The 24,646-nt window shown below is 39.4% G+C and overlaps 1 protein-coding gene across 3 annotated transcripts in view; it reads right to left on the bottom strand.

The window, feature by feature from the left end:
- tbc1d22a (TBC1 domain family, member 22a) overlaps window positions 1-24,646 on the bottom strand; it is a 133,592-nt gene that overhangs the window by 22,857 nt on the left and 86,089 nt on the right. For 2 of the 3 annotated variants that reach the window (XM_067581372.1, XM_067581371.1), the window contains exons 12-13: window positions 22,690-22,817; window positions 7,490-7,585 (exon numbers count right to left, since the gene is read on the bottom strand). In XM_067581372.1, coding sequence (XP_067437473.1) covers window positions 7,490-7,585; window positions 22,690-22,817 — 224 coding nt within the window. Of the gene's footprint in view, window positions 1-7,480; window positions 7,586-22,689; window positions 22,818-24,646 lie in introns of those variants that run through there. The other variant, XM_067581373.1, reaches the window with a different exon arrangement.

Below are 24,646 nucleotides of genomic sequence, written 5' to 3'. Positions count from 1 at the left end.
ACTCAGCCAATTTACTGGTCTTATTGGATTTATTTTTGGATTTATCAATGTGTTGTTGTTTTTATTCATTTAGTATGTTCTGTTTCTAAACTCTGGATTTAGGTACTGAATGTCAAGAAAAAAACTAGTGTAGCATTTCTGATGCTGGTTGTATTCTCATCCAATCACATTACTCTTGAAACTTGAAAGAATATATACGTAGAATATAAACATTAGCGTATCATATATGCTGAGTGAAAAATGCAGTGCTGATTTGGAAGCTGTTTAAGCTTTTTCACCACTGGGAGTGAAGTAAATTAGTACTTTATGAGGTTGTCATCTTTAGAGATGACTTGCGAAGTGCAAAAATAGTAGTAAAATGTCAACATAGCAGTGATTCACTTCTTTCCGGTATACATAAGTTGACATTTGTGCAACAACCTGACAAAAACCCTTTTCAACCTGAATTTCTGGCTGCTGGGTTGTGGTTATGGCTGCGTTTCAAAAATATCACTGAAAAACATGGTTATTTTGCTGCATCTCAACCTTGAGGGGTTTTTCCAAATGCGGATTGGTCTGTTCTCAAATTTCCAGGCCCAAGTATAGATCCACATTTGCAGGCTTAAAAACCAGAGTGCAGAGGTTTTTCACAGTCATTTAGAAGCAGTTCTGCAGTGGCCCTGTTGGTGTGTGCAGGTAGTAGACTAATGGGAAATGGCGCTGACTGTGCTGGCCTTCCTAAAAAACAGCAGTGCACACAGCTGCATAATAGCTCACCACTTGCCTATTACCGTGTGTGCTGTGTGTGTGTGTGTGTGGAATGTGTGTGTGATGGGTGATTCACAAATGTGTGAATAAAATGACAATGTGTGCGTGGGGGCAGAGAGAATGGTTTGTGCGCATGTTTAGTTTGTAGTGTCTAAGAGTGTGTGGTTTTGAGTGACAGAGAAAATACTTGAAAATGTGTGTATGTGTGTGTGTGTGCACGAGCTAACTTATCCGCGCAGTCCAGGCCTGCAGTTAGCAGTAGTGTGCTAGCTGAGGTGGAACGGTGGAAGGCAGATTGCTTGGGGAGTGCCATACTCCTCCTGCTTTTCATTTAGCGGCTTAACCAATCCAATCCCACCAACAGGAGAGGAGATTCGCAGTTACTCTCCTTACTATGTTTGATAACAATGCATGAATTATCCTTTGAAATTACTTTTTGCATGCATTTTTTAATTAAAACTATTAAACTGAATCAATCATTCGTTTTCCCCTCTTAGGACCTCAAGCATGTAACTCGCCAGCAGTTTGTCATACACCGCTGCTCCTCGCGTTCTACATTTTACATTAAAAGACAATTAGCTCATACTTTTACACAAAGTGACTGTGGTGACTGAGCAGATTTAGAGGATTCTGTGTTGTCTTAAAAATGAAAAAGTTACCCATTTAACAGAACATTTGGTTCTTGATTCCCACATTTCCAAGAGTGGGTTTGAACCCACACCTGGAAAGTCTCCACAGCTTTGTGGCGCAGTCAAAGAAAAGGTATTCAAACCAGAATATAAGTTATTAATGTATTTCAGGGGCCCACGGGTTCCAAACAAAGCACAGAATCAATCAAAACAGTAAATTCACAGCTATGAAACAAAACAACAAGCTGTTAATGTGCTGTGATAACTAGCTATTACAAGTCTAGTTAGCCTCCAGGGTTGAGGAAATTGGAGTAGCGTTTCAGTATAATAATGAGGAGATTGATGAGAACGGGTTGAAAACCTTTATTATATTGCTTGAAGCATATGTTTGTATGTGTGCAGGAAGGTGCTGGGCTGGAAAGGCTAGGCTGATTTGTGCACATCAGTTTTGTTACTTATGTGCTTATGAATCATTCCACCAATTTGAAATGAAATTCAGTTAACTTGAGAAGACACCAGTAAAAACCGTTTACATTATTATTATTATAATGTCATCAGGATTATCTCAGATTGGGCTGGAGACGTCTTTTTTTTTCTTTTTACACAAAGTCTGCATCATAAACTGGAGATGCAGGATTTGAAGATAGCGGGCCTTCTGGAGGCAGAGGGATCTTATCGAAGATGCATTATGGGAATTGAAAGATCCAATGTTTTTGGAGCTCTACCCATGCTAGAGAGAGAGTCACGATATCTTGGTCTCTGTTGCGTCGATTTTGACCTTTCTTTTTTTTTTAATCCACCTCATGTGAGTCATTTGAGGTGCTATAATAAATCTCTAGAGTATGCCTTTAACTCAGATAAGTTAAGGATGTGTCTGCTACATATTTGAAGGCAATTTCTGTACTGTCACTGTAAAATTAGCCAAGTAGTAATGGAAGACATTGAGCTGACTTCCCCATTTTGCTTAAGTTGGATTCAAGTGTTATTTTTATCCTGCTATATGTGCCCTTTGGAATAAAAAAACATCATCTACTGATGTCATGAATGAAGTGCCATGTGGGGAGGGGCGAAGGTAGGAAGGGATGGAAAGAAAGAAAGAAAGAGCAAGAATCAGTAACAGAGAGATACAGAAAGAAACAAACATTTTTTTTTTAAATGAAAAAAGAGAAACTAAGCAAGAAAAGACAAAATTGAAGAAAAGAAGAGACAGTAAGACAAAAACTGAGACAGAAGGAGTAGCAAAAACAGTGTGCCAAGGAATAAGCAATAGTAATCGAGCGACAGAGACGGAGAAAGATAGAAAGAGAAAAAAAAGGCAGTCATGAGAGCAGAGGGAAGCTGTGAGGGTTGCTGGGTAAAGCATGAGGAGATAAGAGCTGTTCAACAGGCCCTTAAGAACCTGGCAGGCCTACGTTTGAACTCTGAGACTCAGTGGATCAGAGGCAGAAATCTCTTGGAATTAAACCACTAAAGCTGAGAAGAGAAGAAATCTTTACTTTTCTCTTTCCCCACTGACACTAATCTGTGTCAAAATACTTAGTAAATTATATTATGTTTGGTAGATCAGTTTGTGAAAAAGAACAATTTGCTCTCATAACCAGATCTCAAACAACACCAGCCAAATGTGCAATTGCATGCACACTAACTGTTAAGACCTGCCAACAAGATGTTTTCTAGCAAATTCAAATTCAGACATTTACACTGTTATATTATAATTTCAGATCTTGAATCTGAATATATATGAATCCACTCTGCGACACATACAAACTCAGCCAGACACACACACAAACACACTCAAACACACACACAGACAGACAGGACATCTGTGTTCCATTAAGCACAGACAACAGACATCCTGTGAAGACATTAACAAATAGGCAATGAGAGCTCATTTGCTATATACTGGGCAGAGGAAAATGCCAGGATGACATTTGGCTGTGTTTGAGTATGCGTGTGTGTGTGTAGCTGGATTTTAAGAGGACGAGACCACACTCCTGAGAATGACAAGAGAAACAGCGTGTATGGCATGACTGTTGCGCTGATGGAATTAGTACCGTGGAGATGTACATGATCCTGGATTTATTAAGACAACGGGTAAACATGGAGGTTTAAATAACAAACAAATGGCGTGAACAGCAAATGAAAATGGGAACAGATGAGAAAACAGAGAGATGTCTTACTAAAATGTGATAAAACAAAAAATAAAAGAGAAAATTAGAAATAAGGGTCTGTGTCTAATAGGGATGTCAGTTTAACCGGTTAATTTTTAAGAAAAGTTGTGAGTTAGCTTTCGTTTGTGAGAGCTGTCCAGCAGTCAGTGGTCAGAGCTAGCTTGTCTGCCCTGGTTAGCTTGACTTTTAGCTCATACTTCTTCACCTCAAAGTGCTTCAATGCGTTAAGTCACAGTAGCGCTCGATGGCAGAACGTATTTGGGCTTGAGGTACTGAACTAGTTCTTTCAATCTCTCATGGTGCTGTTAAACTGGAGACACCGCAGCTACACCTTTATTATACACTTATACACACAGCACAGCGCAGCTATGCTAATGATGCTAGCCATGCTAACTAGCCGCTAGCCACCGTGCAGGCTGATAAAAATGGATCTGTCACGTCTCTTTGTTTCTGCGGGTTGGTGCTCCTGTCAGTGTCGGAGCCTCCGTGTGAGACGCTTCAGTTGGTAAATGTGTTTTTTTTAAAACTTATTTCGGGGCTGTGCTCACTCTCAGTCCCGCGAGTTACTGAAATTTGGCACGGACTGATAACATTTAGAACATAAATAACGTGAAGTAACAAATTCAGTACCCAACCCTAGTATGCAAATTAACCTAAAGACCGACATACGTGACCAGTAAAATATATTTTTCATGGTTAACTGATTAACAGTTAACTGTTGACGGCCTGAGTGTCTAATATAAGACGGTTTCAAATAATGGCCTGGTTCTCTCTGCAGTTGATGCCACTATTTGAAAGTTTAAAGCATCTACAGCCTTTGGGTTACTGTAGCAAGTTTCCTGCAGTCTTCATGAGGAGTATACAATACTCATATTATATGTTTCTCCAGTCCAGACTCCAGAGCTACTACTGCAGGAAAGTTTGTACTGATGGGGTATAAGCCTGAGTACATGTTGGAGGTAGACATGTTTTTTTAAGCAGAGAGAATAAGAAACGAGGGGAGAAAATTTCAAATGCAGAGATTAAAGGTGATTCTTCCCCTATTAATGTGAGCTTCTCTAATATTTGTGCTTGCACACATTCTGATCATGCACAAAATTAAGCTGACCTAGCTGTCTGTCGAATGTGCCATTGTTGACTTCCCCACAGGCTCTATCTGCTCTCCATAAGCCTACATAGTCCTGTTTAAATGGTGAAAATTTCCATAAACGCATTGATTTTTTTTATTTTACCATTTTAACGCAAGAGCGGACACACTGTAACTGTACAAAGGTTAGCAAGGCTTTTCTGTGTGTGTACTTCAAAAACCGTTGCAGAAATCCACTTAAAAAACCTATAACCACCTTAAGTTCAATCTGAAATGGAATCCAACAAAAAGTAGCAATCTTATTTAAGCTTCAACCTGAGTGAGAGAAAAGGGGTAAGGAGAGAGAGAGAGGGTGAGAAGAGTATGAAAGTAAGAACAGATGAGTCAGTTGATGTCTCATCTTCAAACCTCCAACAGCCTCCAGTGTCTGACTCAGTGGGTGAAACAGCTTTAATCAACTGGCCTCCATCTAAAACCCAAGTTCTTTAGAACCTTAACCCTCTGACTGCTGTCACTTTTGAACACTTCTTCTGATTTATCATAGAGAAGATGGAGTAGGGGACTTGAATGTCAATGTCAGGAACACACATTTTTAATTTTAGCCCCATTATATTAGTGGTGAGTGTATCAGCTTTGTCCGTCTTTTCTTCAGTGTTCCCATCTGAGGGCAGCAACAGTAAAGTGCCGAAAGTCTTTCCACATTCAAGCAAGAAATAATACATCTCTACAGGGATCTAATAAGTAAAAAAACAGCATAATGGCAATATTCACAAGGACAGCTACTGTTATCCGAGGTGTCATTCACAGCAATTCTCATTCTTTACTTGCATTGTAGGTAAATGCTGTTTTCAGATTTGTTATGACATGCTTTGAGAACTCCCGCTTCGTTTCAAAAAAGCTTGGTCAGTAAGTGGCAGTGCTGGGGAAAGTTGCTTTAATTATGTTTTTAACCTACATGTTAAGTATTTTTATGAAAGTTATTACATTTTGATTCAATTTCTACCAGGTAAAAACTTCTCTTATCAACCTCTGAAAGGCCTTTTTGCTTTTATTTATTTGTAAACTGATAATATAGCAGTCTGTTTGTTTATCATTGTATCCATATAGAAAGGTGGATATAGCCTTTAAGCCTTAAAAGTACAAACTGCAGCCCTTTGCGTATTAGCTTCTTTTAATCAATTGTAACAGTGCTCATAATAAAATGTCTTTGATATTACAGCATAGAGGTATAACATTACATAAAAGGTTTGCCGCTCCGTGAATGTACTCTCATTGTAAAAACTATTCTCTCTACTCCAACCCCTCTTTCAACCCTCTCATTGCCACCCTGATCTTCTCCTCCCTGTACGCCTCCTCTTTTCCTCTCATCTTCATGAGGATGGATTCTTTGCCCTTGGTGCACCACTTGGTAGTCTGCACGGCAAGCCAACCAGTGAGTAAAACTATATGGATGGGAGAAATGAGTGCTTGCATGTTTGGTAATAAAGATCATACTGAATTAAAGGGTACTATAAAAATAGGTAAATTTAAAACCACATATAAACAGTGCACAGACATAAGGGGAAAGCAAAGGAGTACTTAAACAATAACTTAAGACTGGGCTGAAAAGCAATGTTTTACTTCCCTCTCTGGTTGAAAGTTTCACCTCTGACCACACCCAGCATCACTGCTGGAAATGTCACACCTGACAGAGCACATTTTTTTATTCCATGCATCCTTCTTCCTTGTTAAAACCTGGTGCCTACATTACCCACAGTGCATGTTGCCTTGTACATTTTTGGGTGTGTTATGCTAGTAGCAGCTAAAGTAGCCTTGACCCGCTAACCTCAAGCAGAAATGAAGAGTGGGACTAGAGAGTTCTGGCAACTTCACTTCATTCTAACTAAACACCTCCAGATTTTTTTCATCTTCAAAATTTGTAGTCTTCAGCCCCAACTGATGCTGACAATTTGCCTCAAGTGACATCACTTGAGACAATTCATCACACTTTGCCCATCTCTGGAGCCACAAAAGGCTTTATACAACTTTTTTCACATATGCAGTAGTACTTCTCAAGACCTGTAAACAGACTTTGATGTGTTAAATCACTGCAGTTCCCCTTTAGGCATTTTATATCTAATAGGCCTGGCTGGTTGACGTTGTCTTATGGATTCCATTAAGTTCAAACTGAATGTGTGCTGATGTTTAACTCTGTGTTTTTTTTTTTCTTTCCTCTATCTTTTTCTTTCTTCTCAGTTTTCTTCTTTCTTCTTCTATTGTGGCATTTTGAAATTCTCTTATTAGTGAGTAGAAGAAAAGAAGGAAAAGGTGAAAACCTCAAAACACCAGAAGAAGTCAAAAGAACAGAAAAGACAGAATAGATAACTGAGAAATTGTGCACCATAAAAGTAGAGAAGAAGAGGAGGGAGCAGCCAAAGAGCAGAGATGATGTTTGTATGTGATGATATTAGACTGTGTTGCTACCGTTAAGAAGCCAGGTCCCCCAGTGAGCTGGCAACCAAAGTCACCTTCTGGCAGCTGTCTACTGTCATCTACTAATGCACTCACAACGACTTTTGAACCTCACAGTTAATGACCAGGGAGGTAATGGAGAAGGATGTAGGCCATGAACAACTCTACAATAACAGTCTGGTGGACTGCTTTAATTTGGTTTTTGCACACAACCAGGACAACTGAGATGAATTTACATAGATACACAGCTATATACAGAATATCACCATTAGCGTCACCAGCTGGATATCAAAAGTGTGTATGTCTTTATATGTGTACCATATGCGTGCATGCCGGTCTGTGTCCCACTTCTAAGTAGGAACACAAAGGTTTACAGCGCCCCCTGTGTCTTGTGCTCACATTACCTGAAAATCCCTCTCCTCTAGAATCTCTTTCCTCCACCTCACCAGGAATGCAGCACACACGTAGAGGTGGAAATGGGAGAAACCCTCTGGTTCAGCCTAGAGAGAGAGAGAGAAAGAGAGATAAAAATTTTGAGCACAGATGTTGATTTAAAGTTTAACATTTCATCATCTTAAAACGAACACCTCCATCACAGATATGTTATATTGTTCAAATAGAAGATTAAGGATGCAAGAGAAAGCTTTCAGGATGTATCTCTAATAGCTCTCGCCTTTCATCTAATTTCATTTGAAAGATTTAGAACCATTTTTACATGATGTATTTAGTCTGCCGTATACACAAAATGTGAGACAAGAAATGAAAAAAAGGCAGAATATAAAACATTTTTTCTGTCAGAATCCAGAAATTTGCATTTGCAGGGCGACCGAGACAAAGAAAGATACAAATCCTCTCTTCTTTGCACGGCTTTTTATTTCAGCCCCTCGTTACGTTTGGCGGCTCACTTTTTTATGACTCGGCAATGAGCGGAGGAATTAAAGAGGGGGAGAGAGAGACAAAAGGATGAGATGCTCCTTGTTCTATTCATTTTTTCTCCAGAGCCCTATCACAGTGAGGATAATTATCCAGGCCTTTGAATGCAAGTGACTTAGAAGTATATGTCCCCTTAAAGGTTGGGACACAATGTAATGTGTTGAGCTTTGCTGAATGCATTCTGACAAGCGTGTCAGAATGCATACACATATGTTATTTTAGCTTAGAATTCATGGAATTAAAGTGTGGAATTGCACTCGTGAATCTCTTGTGTGTGCACTACCCAACATGTAGATGTACATGAGTGGAGGAAACACACACAAATACACTCAAACTCTTAGTAATAGCACAAAATCATGAATTATTCTGCAACCGCGCTCTCTGATGTGTCTACTTTGATAGTATGTAGTAGCAAAGATGCAACGCTGCATTCAAATAGATGTAAATTTTCCAACCTTGAGTTTAAGGAAACAGTCTTAAATTCTATATTATACTGTGGTCTCTTCAGCGCAGGTGAGCTAGTTAAAAAAAATAACTCACGTTCCAATAATTCAACCATGTTTAGCACATTTGTCTGCTAATTTACAGGATTTCAATTACACAAAGGGAGAAGTATTACTCATTTCCACATTGTCTGGGTAATGTAACCTTAAACTAACTGCAAGTGCAGCTCTTTAATCACCACACTCATTTGTGTGTAAGAGTGAGGCCTAGCCATAACTGGAAGGAATTAGGCAGCAGGAATTAACAGAAACTGCCTTTCTGCTGTGATAATTGAATTTCCCTACTGGAGGAAAGGAAGAAATAAACAGATTAATGGTATGTAGATGGATTTTAATACAGGGATGTTGTGATAATCTTAAAAATACAGGAGCGCTACTTCTTTACTACGCTGTTGTTTTTTTGTTTTTTTTTCTGGACAGATTGATCCCCCACTTCCTTTTTTGTACATCTCCTGTTGTTTGGGTTTCCTCTTGCTTTACCTCCCACTTAGTTAAACCAATTTTTCAGAATTTTCCCAACAGAGAGTGTGTTTAAGAGTGAGTGAGAGAGAGTGAGAGAGGAAAATAAATAAATTGAGTAATACAGAGAGAGTATAGTGTGTTGTGAGAAGAAAAAAAAAAAAAAGAGGGGTTTGTGAACAGTGAAGCATAGCGTGATGTGAGTTGTAAACTGGCAGGTGATTGGCTTGTTGGTCTAACCTTGCAGCTCCAATCCAAACACACACACACAAACACAGATGAGTGAGTATATGACTGGCATACGGGAGCGCAATGTTTATCAGTCCCCAAAGATTTGCACAGTTTTAATTTCCTTTCTTCTGTGAGTCTATGTGTGTGTCTGTGTGTGCGTCTGTGTGTGTGTGTGTGTGAGAGTGCGAGTTCACGGTTGAGGGCAACGGTGAACTCTATAAAACTCTGAAATCCACTCAATTTCTCTTTCTGCCGCTCTTTTTTCAAACACCCCTCCATCTATCCTCTGCTCTCGCCATCTGTCACCTCTTTGAGTCTAATTCACCGACTGTCCGTCAACCACTCTTCTTTCTCATTAATATGACTAAGGAATATTTCACTAATGAGAGAGTGATTCATCGTTATCAAAAACAACTTCTGTTAACAAGCAATCTTGATGTTTTGATTTGCCACCTATCATTTCCATGGTGATCTGCCATTAACTTAAAATCCATTGCCTCTGCTGGCTGCGGCAGGAACGGTAGCAAAACTAATGACAGTATATATGAGTTGTTCTGTTGCTCACTGTGATGTGCTTCTAACAGCTAAATCATGGCCAACAAAATGAGAAAAGATCTGAAAAAGAACAAAACGTTCACTCTGTTGTAGTGCAACTCAAGCATTAGTATTTAAAGTGAAATTTCTTACTCCTTTATTGTAATGTCAGAGCTAGTAAAGAGCTCTGAAACACAATAGAGGCACATTACATTGTGGAATGATTATGCACAATCAGAATGTTATGTATATTTCATTATTTATACTCTTTAATAGCAGAATATCTTGTATGTATTTGACTGGCAGACTGACAAAAAATGTTGTATCAGTGCTGAAACAATTAGTTATAATTGCTGAAAAAAATCAAAAACAGGTCGACACTTATTTGCTTTCTTGCAGAGAGTTAGATGACAAGACCATACCATTCTCATATCAGTGCGTTGAGTATGAAGCTACAGCCAGGAGGTGATTTGCTTATCTTAGCATAAAGACTGACGGCAGAGGGAAACAGCTAGCCCAGCTGCTGGTTGCCAAGAAATAGTTACAGCATGTAACTTCCTGTTAAACCACAACTTGCCATTTGTACATTCTGTTTGTTCACACGTTAAACAAATGAGATATAACATATTCATTGGTGAGCTTTAGAGGCGCTGGTAGGTGTATTTTTGAACTTTGGAGTAAGCCCAGCTAATCCCTGACTCTAGCTCCGTACTTAACACACAGACACGACTAATATTAATCTTCTCATTCAACTCCTGGCAACAAAGTGAATATGCATATTGCCCAGAATGTAAAACTATTTCTATAAATGTATACAACAGCAAACTTCAGGCACTCGTGTGTAAGAAAAAAAAAATTAATAGATTAATGATGATGGCAATAACTGTTAGTTTCAGTCCGACCTATCACACTGGAATGTAGAAAAAATTTACATTTTGTGAATGAAAAAAAATGTTACAGCCTGAAACTTCGACATCTCTCTCTCTCTTACCCATCACCCGTTGTTCTTGCTCTATTTCTACTACCCATTTCTCTCTCTGACACTCCATCCCTCCCTCCCTCCTGCCCTATCCATTCACTGCTGCTGCTGCTGCTTCAACTCAAGGCTTTCTCATCATTATGATTTGCAAAATAAAGTTTGTCATGGGAGTCAAGGTGACTCCGTCAAACTTGTCTCTACCTCTCTCCTCCTCCATTGTTATGCCTGGTCCTCCACCCCCCTTGTGTCAGGGCAGCCATATTGGCTGAGACAGGCGAGACTCTGACTGACAAGCGCTGCTGATCAAAGTAGGGAGTGTGTGTGTGTGTGTGGGGGGGGGAGGGGGGAGGTAGGGATTGAGGGGAGGCTGTGGGGGAGAAAGGGTGAAGGGGGTACCGAGAGAGAAGTCAATAGGGAAAAGCAGGAGAAGTCAGGGGGAGTGCATGAGAGACGTCGGGGGTAGAAGGCTACGAGAGCAGAAGGTGAACAGAGGAGGAAAATGCACAGTGAGAGTGAGGAGTATTGCAATGTCACAGTGTCTTTAAACTGCTGCGTTGGCTGTCTGACTAGTCAAAACGTCTCATCCTTCCAAAACAAACCGGCCTGACGTGAGACTAACTCGATACTCTGACGAACCGACTCCAGACAAGGTCAAAAGGTGATGGTGCTGCAGGGTGATGCAACGTGAAACGAGCAGATTTAAACTGATGTAATAATTACACAGATAGAATATGATGAAGCGCCGGCACTCGAGTGCTAACTTTAAACCTGCAGTGCAGAACTTTTACATATAAATGAATGTCTGTTACAGTCGAGCCCTTGCCAAACAAGGTCACACAATGCTGATTAAGGCTATAACAGCCAGATAAATCTCTCTGTATTTCACAGTATATAGAGTTTTTAAATCTCATGTCAGGGGCGACAATCCCGCACTGGGCATTTAGCCATTAATCGCTCAGCTCTTCTTGACTTTCCAAATGTTATCGGACCGAATGGATCCAATTCTGATAATGAAACAAGTAATTTCGTGGGGGTTGTGTGACGGCAAGTCAGGCATACTGGGGCACATCCCAGTGAGCTGTCAAAAAATACATTTTTGGGTTGGTGGACCATCAAAACATATCTGTTTTTGCAAGCCCTCTCTGTGTGCCTGTCATTCAGGGTGCATTTGAGAGCGTGCTGTATGCCTGTCAGGCCGTATTTAGACCAAATCAGGTTTTGTAGCGCACCGCTGCAGGGTTGAGCAGAGGTGTGTGGGGGCGTGGCCGTGATTGTGCTCTAGAATGCAAACGCTAGGAAACAGAAAATAACGTTTCATCGGTCTGATTCACCGGCTTTCTCGCTACCACTACTCCCTCTCTTCATTCACTCTCTAGCTCGCTCAACCACAGCTGCTCTCTCTCTCGCTGGTGCTCTTAGCTCTCTCTCTCTCTCTCATCTTTTTTTAAAATGAGTCGGGAAGCCGACAGAAAAGTCTAACTTTATTTTTAACGTTAGCAAATGAAGAGAAATGTCCTCCCCTCGTCCTAGTAACGTCTTTGCATTCAGGCAATCACAGCCGAGCCATTGTCATTCATCCCTGGGGGCTGGAACAGTGTCTACAGTGTAGGTGCAAGGAATTTAAACACTAATACCCCCTTTCCACCAACTGGAGCCTAATGCTGATGTTGGTTCGCAGTTGGTTCAACTAGTGAACCTTTCAAGAACCGGCTTGCTTTTCCATGGGCTCGAGAGCCAAGTCGTTACATAACTGTACACACCTCCGGTATCCTAGCAACGCTAACGCTAACTTCAAGCACTTCAAACTCCAACATGGTAGGTGGCGGTAATTCACCGTAACGCTGGTTGCCACCCACCATAAAACTGAAAAAAAGAGAAGAAGAAGAACTTCAAGTACAACAACAACAACAGGGCAGGCTACATCATAGCTTACTGCATACTGTTTACTAAATGAACGATTAAGTATGACTGTACCAGCAGACTGGTCACACTGTAGTATACTCAAGCAAGACATGACTGTATGACAAGACTGACGGCTGTCTCCCCTGGTGTTACACTGTATTTGGTGACCCATCAGAGTCTGTGACCTGCAGTTTTGGAAGAAGTACTCAGATCTTTTACTTAAGTAAATGTAGTCTATCAATACCCTGATGTAAAAATACTTCATTACAAGTTAAAATCCTGCATTTAAAAGTACTAATTTTGCAGAAAACTGGGCTGTGACTGATATATTACAATGCTGCTTATGCACTGGCTCATCCATATTAATGACTTTCTTTTGTTAAATTTAATTAATATCAGATACTTTTACTTAAGGAAAGAATCTGAATACTTGTTCCAACACTGCAGGTCACAGAATCTAATGGGTCACCAAATACCGTGTAACACCATCCAGCAGCATCTTCACATCTCTGACAAACATTTCAGCAAATTCCCAAACAGGTGTTATTTGGATAAACTGACCACATTGAGAATCTGTTACTTTCTCGCCTTCCTTGGTCGAAAAGGGGTATATATGGCAGGGAGGGGACATTTTGAATCTTAAATTAAAGTTTGGGATCTCACAGTAAAGGAAAGAAGAAAAAGAGACTGATGACAGGAGTTGGGTTATGGTGCAATCCCGTAGAAGAGGAAGGACATAAGTTTATACACAGATATATGTGCTAAAAGTTTAGGCTGGCTTCTGTTCTAGCACTAAATAAAACTGAAATCCACTAGAGCATAGGTTTTTGTCCCTGCGTGTGATTCTCCAATGTGTCTTGCTTTAAGGCAACATTTTAAATTACTAAGCACCAGGGTTAATAAGATAGGGGGAAAGCAATAAAAAATAATAAAATCAGAATTTCTAGCTTGCCACGGAATTAGTACCTGCTGCGCTTGTTCAACCTCACTCTGTATATGTATGTTGAATATGGTGAAAAAAAAAAAAAAAAGTGTAAATTGTAATTTGAGAATATAAAATATGTATATGAAAATGAAGATAATGTGTGCATATGCAAGAGGAAACATACCTTTGACAAGAAAATTAGAAGCAATGTACTCAAGCCCGGTAAATTAACTCTGCAATAAATTTGACCTTTGTGACACTTACGACGTTTGTTTCATGATGAGAATGTGTCAGAAAGAGAGAGAGAGAGAGAGAGGATAAAAAAAAAAAGGAAGAGAGAGAAATACTGATGCTCACACCAGTAGGAGTGAATTTATGGATGACAGTAAGACCTGGTGTGTGTGTGTGTGTATGACCAGGGTCCTGTCTACAGAGGCCTGCATTATTGTTTAGAATGACCACGGGGCCAACCATTACCACAGATAGGAGGCGGAGAGGCAGGAAAAAAGAGAGGGGCCGCTTCCCCTGGGACAGCCGCGCAATCTATTTCTCCGTCTCTCTCTCTTTCTCACTCACACACACATCCACATCCAGTTATTTAGCTGGCAGGTACGTGTTTTATTCACTTTCATGTAAGAAGTCATGTAACCTATGGTGTGGTTTGATAACTGACTTTGGCGCAACTTTGTGAGTGGGTTTGAATTAAGGACTGGGGTAAAAATGTCATCTCTTTCTTGGTTTTACTTCAGAGCAACAATTCTATTTTTCATTAAACCATGCTGTCAAAGAAATTAAAGCTCAAGGGCTGCATCTCTTTCACTGAAACAACCGCTGTTTCCTTGCTTATGGCAGTCAAACTGGAAGGAAGAATGAATCTGCTTTGTAAATATTCAAGGCTATGCAACATTTTAATATTTGGTTTCTTAGTAGTAGGGGGATTTTAGAAGTTTAAGGGTCTGTCATTCACAAACACGCATGCATACAATATGTTGGTTTGCTACAAATACGTCTATAAGTATATAAATAGCCATCTTACAAGGAGCTTTTAATCTTCTGTTAACATCCTAGAAGTGCTATCTTTAAATCTAATTTAATCCTACGTATTTCCTTCATTACTTCCTTTATTTCCTTTATATGAGTTCACATTAAAATATGAAAGATAACGTGCTGAAGCCAGCCAATTGCTAATACTCATTATGTGAGGTCATACGAGGCATGAAGAAAAATACAGCATGTCAAAAATATGCTTTACAAAGAAAAGTTCACCTTGACAGAAGATGAAGCTTAATGAAAAGGAAGAGGGCGATACATTAGAGTTAAGCTAGAATAGATTAGAACATATGTCAAGGTAACAGCTGTATAACTAAGACCAGCAAAGAAAAGCCATATCTAAGTAAGAAGAAACTTGACATGACAACGTGTAAAACGAATACAACGTGTAGAATCTGGCTACTTCTGTTTGATTTGTTAGTCCGTGCTGTTTTAATCTTAATTGTCGCTAATCTTGTGATCCGTGTTGCTGTGAATTACCGAATTTCACACCAGGAATTGACACACTTGCACACATCTTACACAGTGGATTTAAACATGGTCACTAACAACGCTAAACAGCTTCCTGCTTGGTAAATTTAACCATTCATATGGAAAAAGGACCATGTTTCAGAACCTGAAAATGTCACGGTATCCCTTTAACAGCCATGCTAATGCTGCCACACTGTGCTACTTGCTAATTTCATGCTCTACGCAACAGGGATAATTTGGTCCCTGTCTGTCTGTCTTTCTGTCTGCCCTCCTGCCGGGGAGGAGAAGTGTGTATGTGTGTGTGTGTGTGTGTGTGTGTGTGTGTGTGTGTGTGTGTGTGTGTGTTTGTTTCGCTCTACATCATCCCTCCTTGTGTCTTTCTTTCTTTGTTTCTCCTTCTCTTCTTGAGATCAATAGTGACAAATAGAGAAATGGTGAGAAAGGAAAAGAGGACTAAAGGGAAAAAGAGACACAGGGCGAAATGGGCAAAAAAAAGTGAAAAATAGAAAAACAAAAAGAAAGATATCTAGAAAAAGCAATATAATGAAAGAATGGCGGAAATGAGGCAAAAAGAGCAAAAAAACAAACAAACAAACAAAGAAAAAACACAGCAGATAGTGGAAAGACAGGGAGAGAGAAGATGACAGAGATGGAGGGAAAGACAGAGTAAGAGCTGTCTTGTGCTGGATCAGGCTGCTGAACAGATGGCCACACCACAGAGAGAAGACCACAGTGGAGACATTACAACACTCAGGTTAAAATCTCCCCTGGAACACACACACATACACACACACACACACACACAGACAGAAGCTCAGTGGCAAAGGGCAAGGTCTTTCTGTTTATTACGGGCATTTGTGAGAGACCCAAACACACTTTTTGTCCCAACACATCTTTCTATTTTGTGGTGATTAATGGATACGCTTTAAGGACATTTCTCAAAAAGCTGTAGCAGTCTGTTTTGGAAATCAAGTTTCTTTAGATATTAATACATAATGCGTAATTGGTCTTGTTGAAAAGCAGCTTATACAACCGACGAACAGTAAATATCTGTGCGTCAGAGGTAAGGTTGGTATGGTGTGATGTAAGCTCAAATAAACAAACACAGCAAAACATACAGACAAGTAAAGGAAGCGCTTACAAAACACATAATAGCTTGTTTTAACAAAAGCATTTTAACCAAGGTCAATCTATGAATTCTTGAACAGAAAGCAAACACTCATGATTCAAGAGCATTGTGCTTCAGTTTAGGAATACATTGTATATTCACACAAGGATGCCGCTTGTTAGAAATCACATGTTGTGGTTCTTTACCTACAAGCACAGCACTTCAATGTCTATGCTGTGAGCTGTTTTTCATAAGCATCGTTTAAGTGCAGCTATGGTGAAGAAGAGGAGAGGAGATGAAGGTTAGGAAAGGATTGGTTTTTAAAAAAAAAGAACAATAGAAGAGAACAGAATATAACAGACAAGAACAGCTTTGTGCCTTGCTGTCAGCTCTACTGAAAGTTTCATGAGTGGAAATGGCCTAATTCTCCTACCAGGGGTATGACTGGAGGTGAGGGACTGTGACAGAGCCTGCCAAAAAAAAAAAAAAAAATAGGTGTATGTGTGTTGTGTTTGGGTGTGTTGTGCATGTGCATGTGTGTGTGTGTGTTGGGGCTGCAATCCAAACGACATTGTAAAACATCAAATATTTAGAGGATGGATTACAAGTACAATGTGTACTTGGGTTGCTGTCAAGTCACGACAAAGCAACAACACAGTTTAATCATTCATCCATTGTTTCTTTTTTAGAGTTATGGTGGTCGGTCTACGTATGGGGGTAGTTTGTGTGGTTCGGTTACGGGTATTTTGTTTGAAACTACAATCGTGACAATATACTCCATCTAAACACACTTATTCCTGTTCCTTGCACAATTCACAAGGGTTCGGATCCCAAGACTCTGAAGGCAAAACAACAGTGCGAGCCATTATGCTGCACCGAGTTAATACATTGTATGTTATTATTGGTGAGTTCAAACAATAAATGGTTGAAGTTGGGATGAATCCAGCCTGTTTCTCTAGGAATTATTCTCAAATCTGAGCTGACTAAGCGAGGTAGCCTATATGTTTTTCTCCCTAGCTACATCCTCCAGCTCTTCTTGTGGAATCCCGTTCCCAGGCCAGATGGCGTATGTAATTTCTTCTGCCCTGTGGTCTCCGCCCAGTTGGACGCGTTCGGAACACCTATTCTTATCATACGCCCCAACCACCTCAGCTGATTCCTTTCAACGCGAAGAAGTCTACTTGAAGTTCTTTCTGGATGTTTGAGAACCCCATCTTATCTCTAAGGGTGAGCCAGGACACGTTTCTGCAGTCTGTCATTACAAAAAGTTCATGACCATAGGTGAGATTTGGATGTGGCACCAATCCGTCTATCAGTCTCACACTCCATCTTACCCTAAATTGTGACTCCTTCTCTTAGGGGAAGGGACTCACTCCCGACCCATAGTGATACTATTCACACCTCAGCTGTGCTTTGAGATTCTGTCCGTGACAATCGCGAACAGAATCTGTGACAAGGCACAATCCTGGCTGAGCCCGATGCTCATTGAGAACATGCTTGACTTCTTTTTAGAGAATGTGAATGCAGCTCTCACTCTGGTGAGACAGCAGAATGGCTAGAAGTAATGATCCCAGTACCCCATAATCTTGCAGTACAAGATAACCCTGGGCACACGATTGTAAGCCTTCTCAGTGCCATGTAGCACAGCAAAAACCAAGTTACTAAGGGTTGGTTCGGGGATGGGTGTGTTACAGGTCTATTGTTGCCAAGCATGGACACTGTAGGAATACTAATTGTTTGAATTTACATTTAAAAAAAGCAGTCATTAAATGTAGCTAATCTGTGGTTTTTCAGTAATATCCAATATCAATGCGGTGTTTGGTGAGTGGGTCACATAATCCGAATAACTTTGTGATTAGGTGCCTGTTTTACTGTATATCATTTTTAAATCATGACAATTATTCAAAATCATAACAAAGACAATTTAAACAAAGGCAGCCCCGTGGTGTTAACTCATCTATCAGTGTACCCGCTGTTCTGACGTCAAGATGAAAATTATGTTCAGGAAATGAGACATGAATTGTGACTAAATGTCAGGCAGGAGGTACTGAGCATATTTCTTTGGCACACGAGTAATTTATGATGCTATAAATCCATTTTGAAAACAGTAAATATATTTTAGCCCGTGTCTCAGACCACCCTTTATATACTGTATTTCTGTATTTCCATTTTGATCATCAGATTTGCTTTTTTTTCTGCTTTACCTCCTCCCTTCTTTCAAATGGATGATGATTAGATGGGTCACTGGGCTCTAAACTGATGATGCATGATAGAAAAATAACTGCTTGTTACTATGGACACCATATAGACATCAAGTATAATAGAGACTATTATGTAGTAGAGCTGGGTCAGCTACAGAGCAGAACTGGGTCATCTGCTATATCTTAATAGCCACAAGCTTGTGTTCAAAATGAGTTCAATTATATGTTCATTTGCTTCATTAGGTTGATCCAAAGTCTTGTAAAGGTCACCCAGTCTGGTCCTGACTTTATTCTCTTCATGAATGTCCAGGCATGTACAGAAAAACATTTCCTTACCTTTTCCCCTTCCGTCTCTCATTCTTTGCCTTCCTCACTAACTCAACCCATCAATCCATTCATCAAGAACAACTTAAATGACCAGGAGTCCATCTAAAGGAAATGTGTCAGATAACCTGCCAGGACATGAACAGGACAGACTTGCACTATATAATATCCGTATTATCTGCCATTCCACTCTCTGAAATGTCAAAACTCCCTGCAAGGCACTCTTTTCAAGATCTACACCTCTTGATATGTCTGCCTCAGTGGTTTAGCCGCAAATGCACAAAGAAGAACCTCCTAAATAGTGAGGCACTGGAGTTTGTTGTAATGATTTAGTATCAAGCCTTCACTACAGTAAAATCCAATGCCTGTCAGTAATTTTAAGGGATGGCTGAGCAGGAGGGGGGTTCATGAAAACATAGTGCTGCTGTCAGGTCAGCCAAAGTGATTTTTCGGAGAAAAAAAGGTTTCTTCAGCTGCCTAATCACCGATGCTCACGTAAGTCAGCTGAGTGCAGAGACTGCACTTAAAATGGAGGGACTTAAGAGTGTTCAGGAGGTGCTTTTTCCTGGTTCGCAAGGAGTGGACTGTAGCTGACCCAGCGGTTTTATATCATCGAGGAGACAGAAAGTACAAAAAAAATAAAGAACTGGCAGAGATCAAATAATATAAATCTATGGAAGCAACAGTGAAGCAAAAAGTCTTGGATTGAGTCACCTTGTGCTTATATAATAGTTTGCATTATTAAAATAAAGCAATTAGTATAAAATAAAAGTTCCGTAAGATGATAAGAAAATGTGTATGTTTTTATTAATCATACAATATAAATGGGGAATGGATATTAAAGACATGCTGACATAAGATTTTTTTTTTTTTTTTTTTTTAATGGAAAGGCCAAACTGCTCCACCATGAGCTTATGAGGCTTTTATCTGTCAGTTGAAATTTATCTTATGCTGACCAAAGGTCAGTCAGAGTTCATAAAGATTTAGACAAGATTCATTTGGTATTTATTCACCCAAGCTATGGTTTGTTGAAGGCTGTGGGCTATGCAATGTATGCATATTTAATTTTTTTTACTTTTATAAAATTTCTCCACTTTTCTCTTTCCTACATCTTCTTTCTTTTTGTTCTTGTCTGTTTTTAATTCGTCCCTTTATGTATCTAACACTCTTACATTTCCCCTCCTATCTGCAACCACGGTCCCGTACAAATGGTCCCATACCATTGAAGGAACGCAAGTTTATATTTTACTCGATCAAATTTGTCAAAAATGAAAATTTAACAAAAATGAAGCTACTTCAACGAATGTCAACAATAAACTTCACATTGCTACATTCTACTTTCACCCAGTGACTCCAGAGTTTTGGAAATGTCAGACTTAATAGTTAGACCTGCAAATGTCAAACTTTTGAGTCGAGTAAATATAAATGACATAAACCAAAGGTTATGACAAGGAACAACAAACCAACCCTGATTTAATGAGCTTCCAAGAAATAAAGAGAATATGCAGAGGAAAAAAAAAATGAGATAGAGCCACAGAGTTATGGTGAAGATGCTGAGAGAAGCAGGAGAAAGAACAACAGGAGTAAACAGCTGCAGACACTGCTGCTAGGATGACAGCAGGAAAGACACATACATATGTTTGTGCGAGTGCCTGGCACAGTTGGAAGTTCAAGTGCCACTAATTCTGAAACCCTACCTCAACTCTCCAGGCTACCTCTCTACTCATCTAATCAAACACTGCGATCACATGTCTTACACTCTCAACCTCTGCATCAACTGGAAAATCCATTATATGTACTCAGCTGGAGCCCTGGGCCGTCCGTACACGTATATGCATTTACACACACACACCTCACTGAATCAATAGCAGACATTAGGTGTTATTGACAACGCCAACTGAGGTTAACAACTAGCCTAACTGTAGGTGCCTCCTTTAAAGCTGTGTGTAAATGTGAAAGGGCAGCAGAATGAAAAGGTCCAGATGTGTTTAAATGGGATTAAGATTGTGCTCTCTCACACACATTTACACATCAACGTAGTCATGGGCTGTGTGACACAAAATGAAACCACAAGTTAAATATGGTAACACTTTCTAGGAAGCCCATGTCTATAATGCATTATAATCTGCTTATAGTGTTGTATAATTATAGTTAAAAGCACTCAAATATTCATAATCTTTGTAACAATAATCATAACACATTATAAAGCATCTTTTAATGGCATAAGGTCAAGTATCATAATACTTCTTAATTGCTGGTCACTAGCTGACATTTTTTTTGCACAGATCATAGTGTATTTTAATTCTCATGGTTGTAATACATTATAATCATTTTATAATGCATTATAATCACTTATAACGCATCATAACGTAATATATAAGTTACTCTTAGTGGTGATTGGGTGCTTTAAGTAAAGTAAGAAAAATATCATTAAATCTATGTGTAGTGAAGGAGGGTTCCCACACTGGGTCTCGAACCCTCATCTCCCAGACCACAGACGGCTACGCTAACCAATCAGCCAAAGAATTAAGCTGTTAGCCAAGGGCCAGCACGTCCACTCATCCGTGGGTGTTACTCTCTAGAGGGCATGGGCCTGCACCCTGACACTGTGCAAGAATAACACACAAAACATTGTAAAATTCATTTATATATTTAACAGATCATGACAGAAATTGAGTACTCCAATTTGACACAACTTTTTGATGATGAACAACTGAATGATGAACATTTACATTTCACTGATGTAACGTTTCCCCAAAAAACTCACTATATTGACTCAAATTATAGATAATTATAGATAATTATAGATACCTGAAATGGGATGAAACGCTTGTGTGGTGAGACAATCAAAAAGTTGTGTCAAATTGGAGTACTCGATTTCTGTTATAAATTAATTTTACAGCTTTTTGTCTGTTATTATTGGATAGTGTCACGGTGCAGGCCTGATCCCTCTGGAGAGTAACCACCACGGATGACTAGACATGCTAACGGTTTAATTCTTCGGCTGACTAGTTAGCGTAGCTGTCTGTGGTCAGTTCAAGAGCTGGTGTGGTACCCCTTCTCACTACACATAGGTTCAATATTTGTCTCACTTTACTTAAAGCACCCGATGACCACTCAGAGTAACTTAGAATCATTTTATTTATTTATTTGTATTAAAACTATGAGAATTATAATACACTATGTTCCTTAAATCATTATAAAATGCTTTATTATGTGTTATGATTGTTTTTTATAAAGCATTATGAATATTTATGCTTATAACTATAATTATACAAAGCTATAAGCAGATTATGAATACATTATTATGTTTATAATGCATTATAGACATGGGCGTCATAGAAAGTATTACCACGAAAAACTTTTGTTCCGTCTATGAAAGGACTTACTGACATCATTCTTTTATTACTGAATTAACTAATCCTTCACAATCCTTCACTTCCAAATTGTCTCAGGGAATGTATTTTCATTCACACTTTTTGATAAGCTTTTGGCTTCTTCTTCCTTCTTTTTCTTTTGTCACTAATCCATTTGTCTTTTTCTATCCTTCCATCCTTTTAATGTATTCTTTGTATTACTACCATACATAAACGCAGCACTATCTCACTCCATATGTGTGAACAAATCAACACATCCTGTTAAACTAACAACTGAAGTGTAAATTTGTCAGTTGTATGGGCTGTGCGGCGGGGCCAAGCGGCATACTAAGGCTGTGTCACTGGCTCTGTATAATTAAGACTATCATAGAAAGAGCTGCCGTGTTTGAATGCCTTTACAGAAAAAATATCTGTATTATGTTGCATCGTGCCGCTACGGTTGGCTGAGATATAATGGTAGGAATTACAAAAGCACCGCTTCTGAGGCAATCATAGATGTCATTATCAGAGAATATCCTCCTTTCTGAAATCCCACGCAGAGCCAGATAGATAGAAATGGACAGATAACAAAAAGACGAACAACAGTAGCTTTGCTGCATGTCTGTACCTGGTAGGTGTCCCACAGTCGGATTGTGCAGCGTAGTGGCAGCTCCCTCATCAGGAGGTTGTTCATCCAGCGAAAGGCGAACTGCAGGTACTCCACCTCGTACTGCTGCATGTGGCGATGCACAGACTCTGCCAAAATAAAAATATATTTTTCTTTTAATAATAATGCACACTGATTAAGGTTCAACTGCTTGCATCTACCTTTGTGTTAAGACCAGCGACAGAAAAAGGGTGAAGATGCAGAAAAACTTCTTCAGAATCTATGTAAAGTAATGGTGACAAGTGTGTAGATAGATTCCTTCATAACTCTGTTAATAACTTCAGCAGTCAGTGTCACACGCATATCTCATAATAGAGATGTAATTACGGAGCTATCAGAATTGTCTGGGAAAAGCAACGCACCAAAATGGGATGAGAAAGAGTGTATTCCTTGTTAAATTAAGTTCCAAAGCAATTGCATGTCAGTCCGGTGAGGAATGGGGGCGCATATATTGTAGGTCAATGGCATCTGGTTGAGAGGATAAAAGGCATGTATATAGAATGTATAGTGTTTTTATTTCTTTGCCTTTCTTTGTTATTGCTTCTGGTAGGGGCTGATTATTAATGTATTATTGTTGATTTCTAATCTGTCATACAAGTTAATTCTGTTCAAGCCTCCATCTTTTTTTGTCTATGTGATTTGAATATTTCTCGCACTCAATAGAGATTTTAATCCCATACCAAGCGCATATGTGTGTCATTTTTCTTCCCCTACCTCAGTATTAATTAATGTCACAAATACCAGCTGTTATTTGGTCCTTCCATATTTTAAATCCAGTCCCAACAGTTAACGGTGCATTTTAAGATGTATCTCTTGAGTTGCATTTCACATTTCACATTACAGGTGCCCTGAGGAGCTGACCGCTAGAAGCCCTGTGAGGCTATGTTGTACAAGTGGGTCACCGCTTTGTCAGCGATACACATTCCTGCTGCTGATTTCATGTTGATGGCATGTAGAGATGTAGCGATCTGACAACAAAGGGCGAGGAAGAAGAAGATTGCAAGCTTGCAAACTGGTTGTGAACGATGCATTCAAAAAAAAAAATCAGCTTTGCAAAAGTTTCATGTGGGAAATACATTCTGGAGCTTTGCCACTGAATTTAAATACAACTTTGTTTATAAGATGACTCCAAATGGAACCTTTAAGGTGCATCAGCTCTGATTGCATTTTTTTTGTTATCGTCAACAAATCATACGCAATCTACTGAAGGTAATAAAGATGTAAATCTTAAAAAACGGGACACGAAAACAGACTAAATAATTTCCTTAAACAGCTGGGTACTGTTGTTTTTCATTAACGTTACATGACAAAGAGTAAATAAAAATTTAATTACTTTCAGTCATGGATTAATACACATTTGATTCTGTAGCAGGTATTTATGGCACTACAAAGGACATGTCAACCAGTGCAACTGTGTGACACATTGAAGTGTTTTTGGATGATTATGAAGGTCTATGTAACAAACATATAATCTATGTCAGACTTTAGCCTGACATTACTTGTTAGTGGGATCATTTCATTGTTGGATTTGGTCTTTTCATGGGATTTGTTGACAGTAAGAAAAATATATATCACCAGACACCAGCTGAGAACACACAATACACAGCTGAACAGAGTTGGCTTTCCAAACATAAACATCAGCTGGCTATTAGATGTCCACATCTGCCTACTAATGTCCATAAAATGTGTTCTGTTTTGTCTGTTTTGTCTGTATAATCGGTTCAAGATGATGTTCTCATCAGAGAGAGGACCATAAGTTGTATCAGGTGGTCTCCATATGCTCTCGATGTGATGTTCAGACATCAATCAGTGAATTTACATGCACTTAAGTAACCGGGTTACAGTCTGCTTTCTCCAGTAAGATGATTTCTCAACTGTCATGTAAACAAAATGACCCGCGTAACCTGGTTTCTCTGAG

Source organism: Thunnus thynnus, chromosome 23 (genome assembly GCF_963924715.1).
Source record: "Thunnus thynnus chromosome 23, fThuThy2.1, whole genome shotgun sequence".
Taxonomy (NCBI): domain Eukaryota; kingdom Metazoa; phylum Chordata; class Actinopteri; order Scombriformes; family Scombridae; genus Thunnus; species Thunnus thynnus.
This window is presented reverse-complemented; position numbering and strand designations above follow the sequence as displayed.